The sequence below is a fragment of the Alternaria burnsii genome (assembly GCF_013036055.1).
Source record: "Alternaria burnsii strain CBS107.38 chromosome Unknown 750, whole genome shotgun sequence".
NCBI classification, from domain to species: Eukaryota; Fungi; Ascomycota; class Dothideomycetes; order Pleosporales; family Pleosporaceae; genus Alternaria; species Alternaria burnsii.
The window spans coordinates 2,835,184-2,855,976 of NW_024066108.1; the positions used below are offsets into that span (position 1 = coordinate 2,835,184).

Sequence of the window (20,793 nt, forward strand, 5' to 3'; positions counted from 1 at the left end):
GTGGGCAAGACTGTGGGCAAGGCACGACGCTCGAGGGTGTGGTCGCACGGAAAGGCCAGCCTTACAGTGCTTGACCTAGCCGATTCAGTGAGGCTTACGGCTAGCGCCCGTTTCCAGGAGCGAGATCATACGACTTGTCGAACCACCCCATCACACTGCCAGAGACGCACACAATCACAACCCCGGCCCTGTAGGACGATTTCTGCATGCGATTCCAGTAGCTGCTGTTTGGCCGTACACGCATTTCCCGTAGCGCAGCAAATCCCGGTGCTCACGAGTCCGATCTGCCGCCCGCATTCGCGTCGTGAGCCTGCGAAGGAGTGGCATGATTTCCATGTTGTGCATGTCCAAGTAGCTGGTAAGAGAAACTCCTTCCTTCTCTGCCAAAGCCCGTTCTCTGCATAAGTCCGTTCTCTGCATACACAGCCCATCTTGTTGTTGTTGTTGTTGCTGTTGTCGCAGCCAGCAGCCCGCCGCCCCAATGGCTTCTGACCCGTACGGCAGCCCCGACGATGGGCTGGAGCTGGAGCGAATCGCCGTGCGTGACGCAGTGCTTTTGCTAGCCTCTGCTCTCTGTGCTAACATGTTCGCGCACCTCAGGTCGGACCCTACTGCGTGTTTGACGACTTCAGACTCCCTCCCAGTCCCGCGCCCATCGATCCGCCTGTCCCCGACGAGGACCGGCACACGGCCAAGATGGAAGATCCCCTGCTTTCAAGCGACTTCCCCTTTGCCAGCATGCGCGCACCGTGGCTCACCACCGCCGGCGACGACATGACGCTCACGGCTCCCGCTGACGACATGACCAACTGGAACGAGTGGATGCAGTACGATCCCGCCCAAGCGTCTCAGAACACCCAGAATGTCGACCCCAAGCCCGCGAATCCGCAGGGGCCTGCCGCATATCTCAGCCCCGATCAGCAAACCTCGCCCCATTCCCTATCCCACCAACAGTCCCAACCGCTGCAGTCCAGCACCGTACCCACGACCGCTCCCATGTTTTCCCACGCACATGCTGTCCCCTTCACCTTTGGCCAGGCCGCCGACGTACCTCCGGCCTTTGACTTCAATGGCAATGCCATGAGCTCCCCACCTACTGCTGACATGCAGCAACAAAACGCCTTTTACGCCTCTCACCAATGGCAGCAGCAACAGCAACACCAGCAGCAACAACTAGCTGACAACGCTCTCTTCTCGCCCACGCAGTACGACCAGAACGGCTTCGTCGCACCACAACCACCAGCCTCGACGCCCAGTCTCCACCATAGCCCAAACTCTCTGAGCAATGGACGAGCCAGCTCAACCTCGTCGCATTCGTCGCCAGAGCCCGTCACAACCAATGTACGAAAGAGGAAGTCACTGGCTGACTCCGAGGAGCTCGACGACGATGCGCCCTCAAGCAAGAAGGGAGGACCACCCAAGAAGACTGCACACAACATGATTGAGAAGCGCTATCGGACCAATCTCAACGACAAGATTGCTGCTCTTCGCGATAGTAAGTCACTCTTCAACACGTCTCTCGATACTTGCGCTAATCCATGAGAAAGGTGTACCCAGTCTTCGCGTCATGTCACGGCCGAATGGTACCGAAGAAGACGATGACCCTGAGGATCTTGAAGGTCTTACACCCGCACACAAGCTCAACAAAGCCACTGTACTCTCCAAGGCCACAGAATACATCCGACATCTGGAAAAGCGCAACAAACGTCTACAAGATGAGGTCAACACCTTGAAAGGACGGGTAGAGAGCTACGAAAAGATGGCCATATCGGGTCCCATAACCTTACATGGCACTGTGGGCACACCTGATGGCTCAAGATTCCATAAAGATCCCTTCACGCCCACACACGGCATGCCAATGTCAGGACCGCCACAAGGAATGATTCCAGTTCCTGACAACATAAGTGCTCTCCAGCGCGGTCTCCCACCACAACAGCACTATGCACCTGCATACCCGCCAGGATACGGTGGTCGCCCGGCAGTTGCCGCGCCCATGGTCAACGGCCGGCGCAATGGTGCCATGATGGGCAAGCTCATGGTCGGATCTCTCGCGGGCCTGATGATACTTGAAGGACTCGTAGAGCGGGAGCAGTCGCAAGAAGAGCCAGCTGGTCGTGGTCTCTTCGCCCTTCCCGTCAACCTCGCTGGCATTCTTGCTCCTCGCGTTTCTCTAGGCGTATCCACAGCTCAGATCCCTATGGCCAAGCTTCTTTTAGTCTTCTTTGCTTTCTTCTACCTTGCTGCACCATTGCTCGACTTCAGATCGAAACCGAAGAAGAAGTCTCCTCCAGCTATCCTCTTGACACCCGCACCGTCATTGGCCTCACCTGTAGAAGTGCGTCGCAAGGCATGGCTCACTGCAATTCAAACTGTCTGGGTTCCACAACACAATTTCATCTTAGAGCTTGCTGCCTTGGGCTTGAAAACACTTAAGCTCAGCATGCGTAGGCTTGTTGGCTGGGAGGGATATGCATATCTTACTGGCATTACCAAGGAACAAGAGGCAGCTCGTGTCAAAGCCTGGGAAATTGCCTTGGATGCTCAGCTTACAGGCGGCGACGCTGAGATCAGCAAGAGCCGTTTGGTACTAACCTTGATCGCCTCTGGTACCCTACCAGATACACCAGCAAGGCTCATGCTCAAGGCTTTGCATCTCCGAATCGTGCTTTGGGAACTTGGAAACGCAGGCCATGGCTCGTGGTGGTTACTCAACGACCTGAGCGCAAAACTGGCACGAAGCTACTGGAACATGGCGCGAAGCGAGCACCGTATTGCCACCAACATGTCGAAACAGAACAGCGAAGCTCAGCCGTTACCAGAACATCTCGCAGCACTCATTGAGAGGGAGTGCGACGATGTGCTTGTTCCTGCAGTTGTGCAGCGGGCATACAACCTGGCTTGGAATAAACCAAGCGCAGAACAGACAGTCGTAGATACCTCCATGGATGCTGTTGTCGAGGACTTCGCCATCTGCTCGCCTTTGGATGCTCTTGCCGCCTGGTACTCTAGCCTTGTATTGAACAAAGGACTTGCAGCCACGCTTGGTGCGAAAAACAGCTCGTCCAAGGACAACGTCGTTACCGACCTAGCACTTGCTCTCCAAGCTGCCCCTCCCAATTCACAAGCTCAGCTACGTGCACTAATTGCTCAAGCTGTTGTACTAGACGACGACCGCAACACTCGCATTTCTGCAGCAATGGAAGCTCTTCCTTCATCTCCCAAACCTGCGGATGCTGGCTTCATCAATATCGTCGGCAATGGGTTCGTCGCAATCGATGTGCGGAAAGCACTTACCTTGGCCAAGTGCCTCTCTCTGGCCGCCTCCTCAAATCCCGAAGCCCGCCGCCGCGCCATCTTCGTCGTCAATAACACGTATCTTCCCGAATGCACAACTACACTCCTCAGTTTTGTTGCTGGTCACAAAGTTCTCACGCAATTTATGGCCGACGAAAAACTGAAGAAGGAGACTAGCTGCGGTCTAGAGCGCACTGCTAGTTCCCTTCGCATGTGGATCGGTCACGACACTGGTAAGAGGAGCGGACTGAGTAACAAGGTTCGATGTAAGATTGTGAATAGCTGCCTTGATGCGAGCAAGACTTTAGTTGGATTGGGAGAGAAGAAGAAGAAGAAGAAAAAGGAGGAGTCGGAGGTGGACGACGGCTACGTCAGTGCCAGTGTCAAGGACGATTGAAGGTTTCGCGTTTTATGATCTGTTATACGATCGGGTTGGTCTTTGAATTGGGAATCGGGAATGGGACGACACGGGATCCTCATATCTCACAGGCGTTTATATGGAGACACACACGGCATGGATATGCCTGACATACTGTTCATCATGTTCAAGAGGAATAGCGCATTCCGTCCTTTTACCGTTTTGTTGTTTCTTCATAAAGCTCGTATAGTGTAGAACACATGCTCTTAATGGCTTTATGCGATCGAACCTTGTTCGATGTTTTCTAGTCCTCGTCCTCTCCATGTGACTTGATGGCAATGACTATGTAAATTGTAGGTACTAGTGTAGTATATATATTCTTGAATACGATAGGACGCTGGCTTCGAGTGGCACTGTGAGCATGAATGTTTTCGTGCCGAACATGACAATGTCACAGGGCAAGGGATGTGGATGCAGATACTCGTGCATCTAGGCTGTTACATTTTTTTTTACAAGTTGCACATGTGTTCATATTCATGTCTCTACATCATTGATTCCTGACGCAGCCAGAGGCCCTAAAAAACGTCACAATGAGTAGCACCGATGATCCATGGCTATAATGACATGTTCGATCTGTTGGAGAAAAGCCATGGAAAGAGATACAAGAACGGATCCTATTCCCAGCTCACCGCAAACGTGCAACACAACCGCCTCTTAACACGCTGCTGATACCAGAAAATCCACCAGTCAGTGATGAAGCCTGTCATGGTGTTTAGTGATAGTACAGAGGAAATGAAAAAGTAGTGGTACATACCACAGCCGAATAATGTGCAGGCGAACCAGCGCTCGTACGCTTCGGCATCTCTTTAGTGCTCCGTCACATGGCCGCGCACTGAACACCAGGGTTCTGCGGTATCTTGTCAAACTTGGGAGAGATGCTGCATCTAGACTTCCTGGTCTTTGTACGTGGCTTGTTGATAGTGTTTGCTTTGGTCGGGGCGCGAATACGAATGGACAAAGACCAAGCTCTGATGGCTTCAAGAGAGGTGGCTGAGGCAAGGTCTTCTTCTGCATGTTTGAGTGATGGTAGATCGGAGAACAAGTATGTGGTTTTCATGGCGTTCTTCACTAGGATGTTGAGAGTGCGCATGGCGAAACTGAAGATGATCATCTTGATGAGAAGGCAGAGATCAGAGGGCTGAGCCACCAGCATTGTGAGGATTCTGACCATTATGTTGCTGTCCTTGAGAGGTTGCGACTATGTCTTCGGAGCTCGTCGTTTTGGAATCGCCAGGAATGTTCGGATGAAGGGTTGTGAATAGTCGAGTGTGCTGCGACGATAACTGGCAAAGTGCGAGTAGACAGTAACAGTGCTTTTGTTGAGAAACGAGGGGAGATAGATATCTGGATACATAGACACAAGCGATTGGAGACGGGTTGTCTGTCTACCTGCTTACCATTGTCATGGCTTGCCATTGTTCTCTAGGAACGACACAACATAAGAAGTGAGATTTTGTTGGATTAAAAGCTGCTGCCTACTTGCCTCTGGTGCTGTTATGCTAACATGACTGTGAATTTACTATCACTCTGCTTTCGCGATCGCAATGGTGACGCTATACACTTTAGAGGCGAGGAATCATTGCGACACTAAATGTTTAATGCCATTGTCGAAATTGGACACGAGGAACAGAAACGAGGCCGATAATGCATGTGATTGTTTTTACAGGTGAATGGGAAGCGTCGGGGACAATAGCTACCTTGAGCAGTAAAGTCATGTCACTGCTACCAGTCTCGTGCTACTCTCAACTAAACACTCACCAAAGCTGGGTATATATATATCAATAAGTTCGTAAGACATATATTACTATACTATTTACACACCAATGACCAGCATTTCATCTACTACCATCGATACCATCGTCAAATATTTACACCCAGCCCTCGTCCCTCTTTTTAGGATATTTCATCTCGTCTATTACACCTCGTCAAAGTGTCATCGACGTGCTTAGTTGCCCTTGCCAAGACCCCCGAGAAGACCAGCCAGACCAGCAGCGGCACCGTTGGCCTTGCCCTTGCCCTTGCCCTTTGTGTTCGCCGTTGCCGCATCACCCGCCTGAGCACCCAAAACGTTCTTGGGGTTAGTTCCAGCGTTGTTGTTCAGCACCTGTCCGCCGCTGATACCACCCCTGGGTGAGACGTTGTTGTTAGCCTGAGCAGCCTTGTTCTGGTACTGGGTCACGGCTTGAGCGTTGGGTGGGTTGATGACCATGACCATGCCTTGCTGGCAATGCTGGGCTTGAGAGCAGTAGATGTACATAGGCTGGTTGTCGGTGATGGGAACCATGAACATGGGGGTGTTTCCAGCTTGGCGGTTGTTGTTACGATTGCGACCGTTGCCAGCGTTGCCACCACCGTTACCGTTTGGAGAACCGTTGGGGTTACCAGGGATGGGCTGGAAGTCGGAGAAGATTGCGTTCTGCTGAGGTTGGCAAGGGGTGTTTGCGTCAGAGGAAGCTACACTGTGGTTCTGCGAGGATTGTGTTAGTATGTGATGTGACGTGGATGGATAGAGAAAGACTGGCGTACCTGGCTGACGAAGTTGAAAGCGACCATGTCACCAGGCTGGGCCGTGATGGAGTTGGGTGTAAACTGGAACTTGTTGTTGGCAGCCACAGTGACCGTCATGGTGGCAGCGGATACTGTCAAGCTCTGGGCCAAAGCCGCGAGTACGATGTTGGAGAAGAGCATGTTGAAGTCGGGGTGGTATAGGATTAAGAAAGATGGGAATTATGAGTAAGAATGGGGATTAGTGAATATACTGATTAGGATATCGATGGTAGTAGAAGATGGGAAATGCACTGCAGATCTGATCCTTAGGAGATACGCCGCACTGAGGCTCACTATATACTCTGCATCTTTGTGCCTTGTAGCCTTCCTCGCTCCGTCAATTGCGCCACAAACACCGAAAAAACGGATGATGAAGCTGACCGAAACTGTTTGCCTGATGTTCGCGACGGTTAGGAGGAGACTGGATAGCAAGATCTACAAGAGTAGGTGCTGTCAGATGTTTCGTGCCGAGTATCATGCCAAGTCCCAAACATGCGGAAACACTACTAGTGGGTCTCGTGAAGGTCCGCTCAACACGACTGGATGTTTGCTTGGGCGAGTGCAAGCAATAGAGTCTGTCTCTTGTTTTGCACGTTCCAGATGGCGTGGGACCCTAAAGCAGTCAAACGATCTCGGGTTGCACATCATCCGTCTGCAAACTTGTAGTACTTATTGAACAGCGACCACCCCCTCTTGTGCTCACGACATGTTACCTCTTTTTCACTGGTACGCACTTTCCCCTTTACCTAGACTACATTCAGACTTCTACAAGCCCTTCCGAGTCTGGCTCCTCTCTTTGTTGCATGATGTGGATCATGCTTTCTGAATATATTGCGCCGAGCGTGCACAGGGCGATAGATGATGAGTCACCTTCTCAATTTTCCACTTTGTCATGGTAGTATCTATATGAGAGGGACCAAATAGACGCAGTACCAACTCACGAGATGCGATAGCAATCATTCCATGGTTTATGACGATTCACCGCAGTAAGTGCTAGAGACGAGGATCGGTGGTCCGCAGAATATGTATCCGAGAAGCTTGGAACGCGTTCGAAACATGTAGCCTTGCAGCACCAGAGTCTCCTACTTTGGACGGTGTCGACGATCGTGTCCGTGAAACAGAGCTGCACAAGCGCGTCCTAGTTTAGCGCTGATGATGCGTAAGCTGACAGTTTGGTGAGGATGCTCGTCTGCGCGACTCGAGTAAGGATATTAAGTTTGAAGCATTACTGTACCACTGAAAATACGATACCTCACACACACACTGCGCAAACATGCTTCGCAATGTCCATAGGAGTTGGTTGTGCGCCTCATTCTTGCCTTTGTTCTGCGCTTCTGAACGGAACCATGGGCCCCACAAAATTGTTGCCGCTGTGTTCCGGTCCAGAGTGGATGCGCAGTTCTGATGTGCTTCTTTTCGAAGAAAAGAATCGGCCGGTTCGGTCGTATGCAGTAAGTTACTGCCCGCTAAAGATGGCGGCCCTGACCCGAACGGCTGCCAGTACAGCACCGGTATCGTGCCGAATAGCTCTGATGCTAGATTCAATAGTCGCATTACCCAAACGGTAGCGGCATCGGACGTGGCACAGGAGGCGGAAGAGGCGTAGCTGGCAAGTGTGATGCTCGGGACGACATGCAGGTGTTGGGTAAGAGGATGTCGATGCAAGAACGCGGTCAACCCCCCGCACGCGAATGAAGATCAGCGTTCGAGCATGGCCCTGACAGCGGACTTTGGAGTCCCAGAGTGTCGGCGGGCCAAACGCTAGTCGATAATAACAAGAGCATGTTTCACGCTTTCGAGTATGGCTTGGCAGGCGTTCCTGCAGGGAGTGTGTAGCGAAATGAGGGAGCGACAGTTTCAGACCGAGACAGCAGGGCAGACCCGGGACGACACGGCAGGCGACAGCGACGACGGGGTCGCACGAGCAGTTGCACGAGTCGATGGAAAGACCGCGGAAGCCGACGCGTGTAAAAAGGTGGAAAAAAGGGACTGGATTGCGAGGCTAGCGGCAAGGCACCGAGAATTTGTCTGGATCTGCACTGGAAAGCGTGACCTGACAGCCAGGTCCGGGGTCGGCACACCAGCAAGCATGCTCCTCCCGCACGACATGCATTGCAGATTGCGCGTAGGGAGATGCGGACATTTGCAAGATGACTGCTGACAGGTGATTTGCGCTGCGTGGTGCAGGGCTCCAAAGCCATTCATGCGCACGCCGCGCTGGCCGTGGTTGAGCACGAGGGAGGACGGCACACCAATGCATTTGCAGAGACAGAGATGGAGCGGATGAACAGGTGGTGGTGGGTATATTTAGGCGCAGTGTGCGTGGCTGAAGGGCTGCGGTGGCCTCGATGGCGCTGGCCAGTAGCAGTGGGCAGGCGCGTAGCCGCCGTTGGTGACTACTGAGACGCTACGAACGACTGGCCGACATGGCGTAGATAGACGCTATCGATGCAGTGGATCACGTCTTGCGGTGTGCTCGTGGGCAGCGCGCCCGAGCAATGAGAAGACGTCTAACTCTGTTTCGGTGATTCTGTTTGCCAGTCGCTCTTGCCATGCTGGGCCCGCTGCGAAAGGAAGGCATTGTGGGCTGCGAGGAAGGAAGGGGACGGTCGTGGCGTCGGGCAGGAGCGACCATCCCGTTCATCCTCAGCACCTGAAACCCAAGAGGACAGCGAACGCTTTGTATACAGTGGCAGCACTCAACTCTACGCATGGCATCGTCTACGCATCAAAGCGAGCCCTCTCACACAAGGGCATTCGCACGCAGGAACGGCCCAAGCTCAGTTATTACGCATCAGGCCCAGCGTTTCAAGCGTGCGTCCAGGTCTGCAGCGTGTCCAGGGGGGCTGCATTGGGCTAGGCTCGATGCAGGGTCGCTGCCACAGGTCCCCGTCACTTATAGCGCTCGCATTCGTCCATGGCTCTCTGCTCCTCCGCTGCTCGTCACTTTTCTCTCCTGGCCCCTCCAACTCGCCCTTTCCTCTCTACCTCTCTCCCTTCGCTCTCTTCGACAACACAGTGCCGCTCCTGCATCTTGTACCTGCTCCCCCAGTTGGACCAGCTTATCCCCCGCCTAATCTGAGATTGTGCGAGCGCGCCAGTCCCGTCGCTCCTCCGAGAGAAGAAGAGCTCGCCAGCCGACGCATCAACCACCAGCTTGTCTGCCCTTGATCTCGTCACTGCCTGTTCGTTTATTCAACTTCATAAAATTATCTTCGCCCGTCTGCTTCGCGTCTCTGTCTGTTGGACCGCGCCTTCCTGCTGCAACCACTCGATCCTTCCGATAGCAGAACCCTCAACGACCCAGCGACCCAACAACTTGTTAATAGCTCCAACTACATTGCCCATCGGCCGGTTTTCGATAACAACTCTACCTTACAACCCCGATCTGTACGATCCTTAATCCCGTAATCGCCAGCCAATCCGCACTTTTGCCTTGCAACAAACGTCTTCGGCTTTCTGTCTGCGCCAGCACTCCCTCTTCAGGCCTTCTTCGATTCTGTATCTTTCCCGTGTGCGCTCAGCATACTCCTTGTTGCACTCTTACCCTTTCTTCGCAACTCTTCTTAGACCACCACAATGAGCATGGACGCTGGCGGTCTTGCTCAAATGACCTACAACAACTTCCAATCCCAGGGCGGCTTCGGCGGCCCCACCTCGAGCTTTGCGTCTCGTGGCAAGGGTGCTCAGCTTAAGCGTCTCAGCGTCGCTTCGCCGCCCAAGGTTGCTTCCATCGCCGAGGACTCGGTTGCGACTCCTCGCACCAGCCGCTCCCATCTTCTGGCCGGCCTCCGCACCGCCCCCAAGACGCCCACGTCTGCCCAACCCCCTGCCTCGGCTCCTTATTCGCAGCGCCAGCACAATGTTGGCAACAACAATGTCAACCGCTCCTCGAGGCAGTTCAACGGTGCAAACCAGGGCCCTCAGACTGCCATCGGCTCTGGATTCAGCGGTGTGAATCAGTACCAGCAGCAACAGCAGCAGCAACAGCAGCATCCCGACTTCTACAACCAGGTCCTTGCCCCTCCCCAATTCGAGTTCGATGACGGCGAGATGGATCCCAATGTCGCGGCTCAGCTGTTGGCTACTGAGCTGTACCTCGCCCAGAGACAGCAGCAGCTCCAGCAGCAACTCCTTGCCCTGACAACCCAGCAGTTCGGCAACATGAACGTGAGCGGTGGACAGCAGTACCCCAACACGCCATACACCCCCCAGATGAACGCATATGGTCAGCAGTTTGGAAACACTGCTGCCATCCAGGAGACCAACCAGCCCGGCGTCTACCTAGTCTTCAACCAGATGACTGGCCAGTACCAGTATGTTGTGGACCCGAGCTACCAGCAAGACAACGGCGACATGCAGGCTCAGAACGGTATGCCGGGCTTGTCGCACTCGCCTCCTCCGCCAACTCCTCGCTTCGCTCCATCGCCGCCCAAGGTTGACACTCCGGTACTCCATGTGTCTCCTCCTAACGAGAGCAACCCCAGCCCGTGGGGTTCGCGCAGCACGTCTCCGCCAAAGAAGTCCAACACTCCCCCTCAGGATGTTGTACCGCTTCCCCCACCATCTGCTAACGCTTTCCGTCGAGGACACAAGAAGAACTTGTCTTCTCTTGCTGTTGACGGCAAGGCTGAAGAGGGACCTCGTTCTGCCTTTGCTCGCCCTGTTGGCTTCCCTGCTACCCCGATGACAGGTACATTCGGCCCTGGTCAAGCACGTGCGGGAGAGCACCCAGTGCGTCAGCCTCGCAACCCTCCTTCCATCGAGGAACTCAAGGAGCGTCCCACTACCAAGCATGAGGGTAGCAAGAACTTTGCTACTCGTCAACGTCGCCAAGCTGTGGGCAACCTTGTGCGAGCTGGCATTGGCCGTCGTGCTCACCGCACTAGCAGCGGAAGCGCCTCACCTGATAGCGACCACTTCCCTTCATCTGACAATGACTCGGACAGCGTTCGCAGCGGTGGAAGCGGTAGCCTTTCGGGAAGGCCGAGCATTGGTAGCCTTCGTGCTGTTGCCAATGGCGCCATTGGATCGGAGCGCAAGGCTTCCAAGGAGCGATCCCGCGACAACTCCATCAACCGCTCCTACACTGCCAACAGTGTTAGCAGCGATGACGGTGCTTCCATCGGAGGTGGTCTGGTCGACATCCGTCCCGAGGAGAACGGCCAACGCCGAGGCATGCCCAAGCTTGTTCTCACCAGCGCTGAGAAGCGCAAGAGCACTGTGTTCTAGGCTTTCAACTATGGATTGGAAAGAAAAACTGGGAAATTCATTCCCTTGTGCATATTACTGTGGCGCTCTTCGGACGCCTTCTGTTACGGCCCATTACGAACCTTTCCTTGCTTGTTAGTTCATTTGTTTTTTGCACTTGACTGAGGTCACTTTTGCCATCTTTCGAATATCACGATTACCCTTCGTCTCTTACCCATTGGGAAGATCTTCTTTTCCACCCCTTCTTGTTTCCCAGACTCTTATGCGAACTGCTTTTAATGAGCACGGTGGGAAGGCTCTATGGTTTTTTGGTCCGGCGATTTGGACGGGCGAGTTGGGATATGTTTCATGGACGTGAGCTCGATTGCCTGTGGCTAGAGCTCATTGCCTTCTTTGGGCTTCTGTTTTGTGTTACCATTGTTTGTTGGAGATAGTGTGCTTTTGACCAATCCGTTCGCTACCGCTGCGGCCTGGGTGGCAAGGCGATGCAAAGAGAAGAGTGAATCATGTAGGATGAGATACCTAAATGCAATCACACTCGCTTTCGAAATATACTTCAATCTGATTGTGAAGTGAGGCCAACATCATACGGGTTGGGGTCGCTTTTGCCAGCATCGGATACATGACGCTTCGCAACAGACCGTGTGTGCCTGCGAATCAGCTAGCAAAATTACGAGTCGAGTTTGCAAATCCGGAGATTTGATCTCCATCTGTGCTCAGCGAGAACTCTGTCAGGGTAATAGCTAATCTCGGTACTCTAGTGCCTCCAAAGGCGTTCAACGGTGATCGACATGATGCTCGCGTGGTGTTGAGGCTAAATAATCGATAAGCGTCGTAAGGCTGATGGTTGGTGTCGCATCGCGGGGCAAGTGCGAAGCTTCAATTATCAATACCAAAATTCTCCCACACGCACCGCGCGTTCCAGACTCATCCACGTCTTTGATATACCCGTCGCACCGCTCTCTGGGTACATGCACGATTGCAGAGTTGTGACAGCCTACACATAACAACACGACCCGCAATGGCTGAACCTCCGGTCGTTCCTCCAATCGAACCCCCACCACCACCAGAGACGTCGCGTCCTCTCCATACTCTCCCTCCACCTTTCTCGCACGACGCTCTCGAGACCATAACACAAGGTGCCGAGGCCCTTGTATACAAAACCACCTTCCTCACGCCGAGTACGCCCGTCGTAGTCAAATACCGACCACCAAAGCCGTACAGACATCCTACTCTAGACAAGCGTCTTACAAAACAGAGATTATTGGCCGAGGCTAGGAGTCTGATCAGGGTCAAGAGAGATGGCGTCAACGTACCAGGTGTGATTGGCGCCGATTGGGATGCGGGGTGGTTAGTGCTAGAATATGTAGATGGCAGGACTGTGAGGAAAGTACTAGATGGCTGGGCGCATCAAGTAACACAGCGCGAGAAGGATGAAAAGGCCACAGAAGGAGTAGACAAGGGGAACAGAGAAGCGCTGAAAGAAGAAGAAGAAGCTGAAATACTCGACCTAATGCGAAGAGTAGGGCGGGAAGTAGGAAAGCTGCACGAACTTGGGGTATGCCACGGGGATCTCACAACCAGCAATATCATGCTACGGACACCAAAACCACAAAACACGGAGACAGAAGAGCAGCAGCAAAAACCACAGGGACGTCAAACAACAAGTAGTCTCCGCGAAGCAGCGATGCGCGGCGAAGAACCTTCAGACCTTCCGCCCGCCCACCCTCCGCAACAGTCCGATCCTACCACTTCACTGTCCGGCGACATATTTCTCATAGACTTCGGCCTCACAACTGCCAGCATACAAGATGAAGACAAAGCTGTTGATCTTTATGTTCTTGAAAGGGCATTTTCAGCAACCCACCCAGCTGCTGAGCCACTGTTTCAGGAAGTGCTGAAAGCTTACGGTGAGTGTGGAAAGGGTGCTAAGGGGGTTTTGAAGAGGCTGGAAGGGGTAAGATTAAGGGGAAGGAAGAGGAGTATGCTTGGGTGAGGAGGTGCAGTGAAATGGTGTCCCTGTGTATGAGGAAGCGATCATGGAATAAGAACAGAGCGCATGCATTAGAGCAATATATGTGTCTATAACACTTTGGTGAAATAGCGTTTGCATCTTTGCCGCGAGTAAGAAGGATTGAAAAAGAAAATCGCACTGCAAGTACTTGACAGCAGGACGACACCTCAAATCCACTGATTTACTCCAGCTAACAGCTTGGAAAGCTGGTCCCAAGTCTCCTGCACTTATTCTAGAATCATGTTACCTACGATAAAACAACCCCAAAATGTGGAGACACCAACAGCACAAAAACATCCACAACGACAACCCCGAAGACACCGAAACCTTCATCTTCTTCCGTGAAGTCCAGAACCATGGATACAATGACCCCTGAATCTTTCACCTTATCGAAAAAGGGTTCGACATAATTTGAAGTCCTTCTTATACTTCAAGTTCACCGCGAAGACTCAGATCGGCGTGTTTCCTCCACCATAGGCAATGGGCAATACGGCAGTGATTTATGATATTACTGACATGAAACAGCCGAGTCTGACTACCATGTCTAACAATTGTTAATCTATCTCACTTACAACTGGCCCAATGGCGCAGTACCATCAAGCTTGAAGTAGCCCGGTTGAAGATTCTGGAACACACCAGTAGGGTCGTACTTCTTCGATATGGCTGTCAACCTAGCTTGGTTGGCTGCACCGTATCCACCAATAGGATTCTGGTACGGACTGGCGTAATTCATGTACAGGTAGTCGTTCAATTTACCAGCAGCCTTTGCAGCCTCTACACAGCGATCCATGACACGCGCGGCAAACTGGTTGACCGTCTCGTCGTCCGCACTATTGGACCAGCTTGGAGATACCAGGAAAAGCGCGAGGGGGCCGTCCTTAGGATCCAGTCCGAGAGCGTTGCCACCATTTAATTTCGTCTTCTCCAGTATCGGGTCGGTAATGACCTGGAGAGAAACAGCGCCTACAAAATCTGCCACGTCTTTAACACTTGCGATTTCCTCGTAGAAGATGTCTTTAGTCAGAGTAGCCATTTCGAGATCGAGCTTGGTCGTCCAGGTCCAGAAGGCTTGACGCTTCCCATTATATTCCCCATTGCCGTCGATCAGTGTAGTAAGCTCCGCGAGGCTTCTTACAGCTGTCGTGTCGGCAATGGCACCTTCAATAGTATTGTATTCCTCCAGAATGGTTGCATTTGTAACAGGGTCAGCGTACTCCAGCTCGACCAGTGCGATCGGGTCTGAACCTGAGTAGTTGACGAATGACAGGATTTGGTGTGCTTTTCCGTCTTGATTGGCTTGCTTGCCGAGGTTGATGTAGGCTTCAAGTAACGCAGGCCATTCGCTCTCGAGGTACGTCCGCGATCCGCCCCACATAGTATCAGCTCTCGGGAGAGCATTGACGTTGAACTGTGTAACTAGTCCAAAGTTGTTTCCACCGCCTCGGAGGGCCCAGAATAGGTCAGGGTATGAGGTCTTGCTGACAGTGATGACGACTCCAGTTGCCGTGACCAACTCGAAGGAGATAACGTTGTCGCACGACAATCCGTAAACGCTGGAGAAGTACGAGATACCTATTGCGCGCATAAGTAAACATGTCACGCAAGAACTTGCATATAATGCTCTCACCTCCACCAAGAGTCAGACCGCCGACACCGACACCAGAAACCTGGAGTTGTTTTAGCAAGCTCATCAGTCAGTCTTTCGAAGTACTGCTTACTCGACCTCCGATGATGGTGAGCTGGTATTGTTCCAACTTGGTATATACATCGTACCAGGTTTGTCCGGGCTGGAACGATACACTCTTTCGATCATCAGAGGGTGTGGTCTTGTTCATCCTTTCGAAGCTGATGGTGATACCGCCCTCGACATTTGAACCTCCAGGTACGGCAGAATGCCCTCCACTCTTCGCCGCAAATGGACATTGTGTAAGTCGAGATAAGAGTACTGAGGTGGATACGTCTAGAGCCTTTTCTGGTTTGAATACACATTGGGGCGAGATCTCCGCCTGCTGGGCAGACCAAAAATCGTTGAGGAATGCAGTGTACGCAGATTCGGATTGTGTTTCAACTTGATCGTCGCCGAAGATTAACTTCAGAGACGTGCACTAGAAGATGTATCAGTCTCGGTATAAGCAGTACAACAAACTAAGTATAGGGACTTACGGCTGCTGAACAACCACTCGATAAAGATCGTTCTGCAAACGACGCTAGCTCAGGTATGGCTGATACATTCACACCATTCTTCAAGAGAGCTTCAGTGATGTTGAAATCAGCTGGCTCGAACGTGGCTTGCGATAGGGCGCCGGCCGCAAAGGCGGCAAGAGAAACGACGGTCTTCATCTTCCTTCCAGGCCGAGCGATATATTGGCACGGCGGTGCAAGCCAATGTCAAGGACAGAAGCGCGTACAGACAAGTGATGTACGGGAAACAACGGAATTTTCCGTGCAATCTTGAGTAAGTCCTGGAATAATGCTGGATGAGACCCGGCACCGAGGTATCACATCCTTTTATGGACATGTCGACAAGGCATCCACGGAGACGGGTGTGATCCGGACACCGGATCGCAGCTAAGAACAGTTGTGTAAAAAGCCGCCATCGAGTAACGGTGGAGCAGGAACGCTGTGCTATGATTTTCATGCTAGACAAACTACTCTCCGACGGGCTAAATGGCCCTGCATAGTAATTAAGGGGGATGCATGCAATGTACGCACCTTCCGTATCGTGTTAGAACGTCAGAAGCAAGCCTGCAGGCATTTCGCAGGATTCCATATCGCATTCAGAACTTGAACAGTGTTCTCGCCACACAAAGCTCCAACGCTTTGAGAAAAAGAGTCCCGAGCATATGGCCTTGGGTGTTTGATTGAGCTGTAAGCTCAACCCCGATGATGACGATAATTATGACCTACTTCTCGTGAGGAGAGAAATTCAAGACGGTCTTTCAGATAAACCCCGAGTGGCGCTTGCTGTATTTGCCGGATTTCCAAGGAATCAGAGGCCATTGTGCCATGTACATCACTACGCCGCAATCCTACCAGCTGCAGGGACCGCATATGCGGGTCTGGCACCGGTGGCGGTCCAAAGCTTCGAGTGCACCATCGAATCCGAAATTTCAAGAGGAGAAATAGGAATGATATGCTCATTGGAACGCATCAGTAATAGTCATAGGAAATATAGAAACGTTGTCGGTGTTTATTTAGCGTGGAGTGGAAAGACCGCAGCCGCGGCCAAAGCCGCACCCGGGCCGGATGCCCCACATAGGACGTCAAGCTTGGGTATTCCGAGGTTCTGAGATTCAGGCAAATGGAGCTTTCTCCCGTCCTGCAGCCTCGCTCTTATCTGCAAGGGAGCCCAGCCGAAGGATTACTCCGGCGCCTACACAAACATGGGATGCAATTCGAGCGACCTTAGGAGCATATCTTTCTGTAAGAAAATCAAAGAATCTAGCATCAGAGACAGAAAACAGTGGAGCTCTTGGATTTCTTGAAATCAGATGAAGTTAAACATGCCATCGCTGGTAGAATACGGACAGGCAGAAATGGATGTTCAGATCGACAACAACACAATATGCGAACAAATATTGCATTCCATCTCATGGGTAACGAATCAAATCGCTCCGTGGCAGCGGCTGCATCGCCTAAACTATCGAGTAAAACAGGGATCCCGCAAATGTACTCTCCACCGAGCCGTCAGTGCTGCTTGGAGCTGCGACAACAACGTGGAAGAGCTGTGCCACTGAATGTGCAAAGCCTGGTAATGAGCAGGAAGGAACAGAAGGATGTCAAAGGTTGTTGGTATCCATTTCGAATTGCGCATTTTCCCTCGCATTGAACACTTTATATTCGCAGGCGCAGTTTACTAGGACGCCAGTTTTCGCATTTCAATGCTCCAGCAGAGCCCCCTACCTATTTTCATTCGTTTTACAGCAAAAGTTCACAATGTTGTCTGAAGAATACGCAAAGTCGCAGTATCAGGAGATGATATCAGAAAGTCAGCTCTCCGGTGTTGTCTACAGTATGATTATCCTGGCTTCACTCTTTGTTCTTGCGCGCTCCGGAGTGCAGGTATGCATGCGAAGAAAGCCTGAAGCACAAGACTTTCTACTATACGCTGCCTTTATTCTTTTCCTCGCTACCACGATCTGCTATCTCGTCATCTTTTCCAAGGTGTTCATGATTGCAAGGGTCTCTGTAGGCGTGTTAGAGCCTGGGTCGACCTTCCAAGCCGATATGATCACATACGTCCGAATGATGTTCGTTACTACGACATTATTTTGGATATCACTATGGTTGGTCAAACTGTCTTTCCTGTCATTATACAGGAAGTTGCTGGAGGGCCTGCCAATAGTGTACATGAGACTTTGGTCAGCGGTCTTGGTATTTTGCGTCATCGTAAGTCCAATCGATCTGGAACCTCGTACACCTACTCACCGAATTTTATAGACCTTAATTGGTTGCATAGTATCTTATACCACATCTTGCCCCGACTTTGGAGCGGCAATGAGTAGAGGACATTGCCCTCTAGGCCCCCGGACCACTCGCGGTTCTCTTGCCAGTCTCTATACAGCATATGCGGTGGATATGTTGTCAGATCTTATGAGTAAGCCAGCAAACACAACACAATTTAATGAGCAATCTCCTGACATGATTAGTAATGGCTTTACCTATAAAACTAGTCTGGAACCTTCAGATGGTGCGCGTACAAAAAGTAGCGGTGATTGCGTTGTTCGCATCTGGCATTGTATGCATGGCTTTTGCTACCTTACGCGTGGTCCAGATCGGCATCAAATCGGAAAACAGCACTGCGCCAAGTCCGACATGGCTGGCTCTTTGGACCATAGTGGAGAATGCTATCGCCATCTGTATTGGTTGCTGTCCAGCCTTTGCCATCCTGTACCGATCGTCTCACACACCTCACATCTCGTACGATACGAACGGTTACGTTCGACACAACCAGAGCCAATCTAGTACCAACGGTAATCATCGAGAAACGATCAAGATGAACTCAATGAAAGTTGGCGCTGGTCGCGAAAGAGAGCTCAGGCACGACACATTCTGGAATGACACACGAAGCAGCCAAGAAGAGCTGGCGACAGACAATGAGACAATCGTAGTCACCACGACATTGCAACAAGACGACCATGACCTTAATCGGAAGAGGACAACATGAGCCTTTTACTGCTAGACCCGTGACCGTGGACGGCATCTGGCTTTCGCTATGCCTCGATACGGGTCTCTGGGTATTATCTAGACTTTACCCAAGCGTTCGCAATACCTTCGACAAAGGCAGTGCTCTCGGTTACCCGCCAACCTACAGGACGTCGTGAAAGTTGCTTCATCGAGAGTATTACATAGTCATGTGAAGTCACCATAGGATGGGAAGTGGTTTTGCACTTGCTCACGCTGAACAGTTTTTTGATTCGCTGTAGTCCAACCAATCTCATATCCATAACGATAACGAACGTAGCCGTCACTCTCCATGCTTGAGCTCTTTCAACCCTCCGTTCTGGTCTAATGCAAGGTTCGTCCCCGCGACATTAGCACTATCACCATCGAATAGCAACGCGATCTCTTCCAAAGCCGGACCTTTCGTCTCGACGTACAGGAAGTAGATGGCCAAGCACTCCAATACCAACACCACAACGTATACGATATAGAACTTCCAGCCTAATGCTTCGATACCAATTGGGTTCACGTACTGGTTGAAAATACCGGCTAGCGACGTGAACACGAAGCAAAGTGTGAGGCCTTTGGCGCGGATGTTGAAAGGGAGGATTTCGACAGTGTAGGAAACTGTTAGGCCAGGCCAAGCGATACCGGCGGCTGTAATTGCATCAGTTGGTTCATTTACGTGGTACAATATGAGACAGGAGAGAAGAGAAGGCAACTTACCTCCATAGAAGAGGAAGATCATTGCGAGAACCGCGGAACCGGCACTTGAGTTTCCAGTCTGCGCGTACACTGCACTGCACGCTGTCCAGATGGTGAAGGCGATAAGCATGCCAATACCGGCACTCAAGAAAAGTATTCGTCGCCCCACTCGATCAACAAGGAAAGCGCATCCGAGAGAAACGAGCCAACACCAGATTGTTAGACCACCATTGATGAGCGCTTGGTCGGAGGAGTCGGTTATACCGATAGTCTGAAGGACCGCTGCGAGGTAGTAGCTCACAAGTCCGTTGCCCGAGCATTGCGAGAAGATGGCAGTGAGGATGATCAGCAAGCAGCGCTTCCGATTGCCAGGGGTCCGGACTAATTCGTACCACCCACTGGAGGCACTCGCGGCCTTCTCAGCCTCCAGAGTTAAACTTATCTCGTTGTATTCCCAGTTTACAAAGTCCGTCTCGGCTCCATTCCCGTGATATTTGGTGAGTATCTTCTTAGCGGCAGAGTGCTTGTTCTTACTGACTAGCCAACGTGGCGACTGGCACGAGGTTAGCATATATTCTGCATGCGTATGCAGCCTGACTCACTTCTGGAAGGAGGTATAGGGCAAGAAGCTGAATTCCAGGCATGGCGCACTGAAGTCCGACCGGAAGACGCCACGATAGATCGGAAGAAATGTGAGTCAAGGTACCGTACGTCGTCCATGCCGCGATGATAGCACCTAGATACCACAGGGTGTTGTATACGGTCGTTACCCTACCTCGATGTCGTGGATGCGCAACCTCAGTAATCAGAAGTGGGCAAGTCGCATTCGAAATGTTGCTACCCATCCCCATGATGAATCTGCCGGCTAGAAACATGGCGTCTGGGTTATCTTTGCGTGGAAAGGCTTGAATGATCGAACCCATAATGACTAGGAGGCAACCGATCGCTGTTCCCAGCCTGCGTCCCATCATGTCGGCGATGTAGGGTGTAAACAGGAGAACTGCGAAGCCGCCGAATCCCGGGAATGCACCCAGGAGGCCGAGACGTGATCCTGTGGGGTGATGGAAGACTGTTAACAGTAATGTCAGTTCTCGGCGATTAGTGTGAGATATAGGAGAGCAGAAACATACATTCTTTCCATGCTGGCATAGTCTGTAAACCATTGAGGAGACTGCCATCGTACCCTAGGGTAGTAGAACCGAGGAACAAGAATGGCATCAGCAAGTACAGCTTTCGCAGTTCGGACTGATGGTACCAAGGCCGCATGTCTTCTTCTGGTTGGCCGTGGTGATCAACATCTTCTCGATGATCAACTCCGATATCCTGTTTGCTGTCCATTGCGGTCGAAGTGAGAGGCGGCTTCTTGTCGATGAAACTTCGATGTTTCTGCTTCAATAGTGCAAATCTCTACGCATATATATACCCTGAACGAAGTGGTCTG

General features: G+C 51.8%; 9 protein-coding genes across 9 annotated transcripts; 5 read left to right on the plus strand and 4 right to left on the minus strand.

Moving 5' to 3' along the window:
• Positions 1–481: 481 nt before the first annotated feature.
• On the plus strand, positions 482–3,691 carry GT037_002390 (sterol regulatory element binding protein sre1 protein; the record flags this gene model as incomplete). Its single annotated transcript, XM_038927437.1, has 3 exons — positions 482–538; positions 601–1,495; positions 1,548–3,691. The coding sequence occupies 3 exons, from the start codon at positions 482–484 to the stop codon at positions 3,689–3,691; spliced, it is 3,096 nt and encodes a 1,031-aa protein (XP_038790729.1).
• Positions 3,692–4,529: 838 nt separating this feature from the next.
• On the minus strand, positions 4,530–4,865 carry GT037_002391 (uncharacterized protein; the record flags this gene model as incomplete). Its single annotated transcript, XM_038927438.1, has 1 exon — positions 4,530–4,865. The coding sequence occupies one exon, from the start codon at positions 4,863–4,865 to the stop codon at positions 4,530–4,532; it is 336 nt and encodes a 111-aa protein (XP_038790730.1).
• A 792-nt stretch (positions 4,866–5,657) lies between these two features.
• On the minus strand, positions 5,658–6,400 carry GT037_002392 (uncharacterized protein; the record flags this gene model as incomplete). Its single annotated transcript, XM_038927439.1, has 2 exons — positions 5,658–6,179; positions 6,239–6,400. 2 exons carry the CDS (start codon positions 6,398–6,400, stop codon positions 5,658–5,660), a joined length of 684 nt encoding a protein of 227 aa, XP_038790731.1.
• Positions 6,401–9,124: 2,724 nt separating this feature from the next.
• On the plus strand, positions 9,125–9,430 carry GT037_002393 (uncharacterized protein; the record flags this gene model as incomplete). Its single annotated transcript, XM_038927440.1, has 1 exon — positions 9,125–9,430. One exon carries the CDS (start codon positions 9,125–9,127, stop codon positions 9,428–9,430), a length of 306 nt encoding a protein of 101 aa, XP_038790732.1.
• A 408-nt stretch (positions 9,431–9,838) lies between these two features.
• Positions 9,839–11,491, plus strand: GT037_002394 (uncharacterized protein; the record flags this gene model as incomplete). Its single annotated transcript, XM_038927441.1, has 1 exon — positions 9,839–11,491. The coding sequence occupies one exon, from the start codon at positions 9,839–9,841 to the stop codon at positions 11,489–11,491; it is 1,653 nt and encodes a 550-aa protein (XP_038790733.1).
• Positions 11,492–12,491: 1,000 nt separating this feature from the next.
• On the plus strand, positions 12,492–13,466 carry GT037_002395 (serine threonine-protein kinase bud32; the record flags this gene model as incomplete). Its single annotated transcript, XM_038927442.1, has 1 exon — positions 12,492–13,466. One exon carries the CDS (start codon positions 12,492–12,494, stop codon positions 13,464–13,466), a length of 975 nt encoding a protein of 324 aa, XP_038790734.1.
• A 586-nt stretch (positions 13,467–14,052) lies between these two features.
• Positions 14,053–15,827, minus strand: GT037_002396 (fad-binding domain-containing protein; the record flags this gene model as incomplete). The annotated part of the gene is made up of 4 exons (XM_038927443.1): positions 14,053–15,056; positions 15,112–15,151; positions 15,203–15,589; positions 15,648–15,827. Coding segments are annotated over 4 exons (1,611 nt in total), but the record flags the coding sequence as incomplete, so codon positions are not given.
• Positions 15,828–17,420: 1,593 nt separating this feature from the next.
• GT037_002397 (uncharacterized protein) lies at positions 17,421–18,651 on the plus strand (the record flags this gene model as incomplete). The annotated part of the gene is made up of 3 exons (XM_038927444.1): positions 17,421–17,873; positions 17,925–18,081; positions 18,134–18,651. 3 exons carry the CDS (start codon positions 17,421–17,423, stop codon positions 18,649–18,651), a joined length of 1,128 nt encoding a protein of 375 aa, XP_038790736.1.
• Positions 18,652–18,951: 300 nt separating this feature from the next.
• Positions 18,952–20,690, minus strand: GT037_002398 (general substrate transporter; the record flags this gene model as incomplete). Its single annotated transcript, XM_038927445.1, has 4 exons — positions 18,952–19,304; positions 19,374–19,905; positions 19,955–20,421; positions 20,483–20,690. 4 exons carry the CDS (start codon positions 20,688–20,690, stop codon positions 18,952–18,954), a joined length of 1,560 nt encoding a protein of 519 aa, XP_038790737.1.
• Between the last annotated feature and the right edge of the window lie 103 nt (positions 20,691–20,793).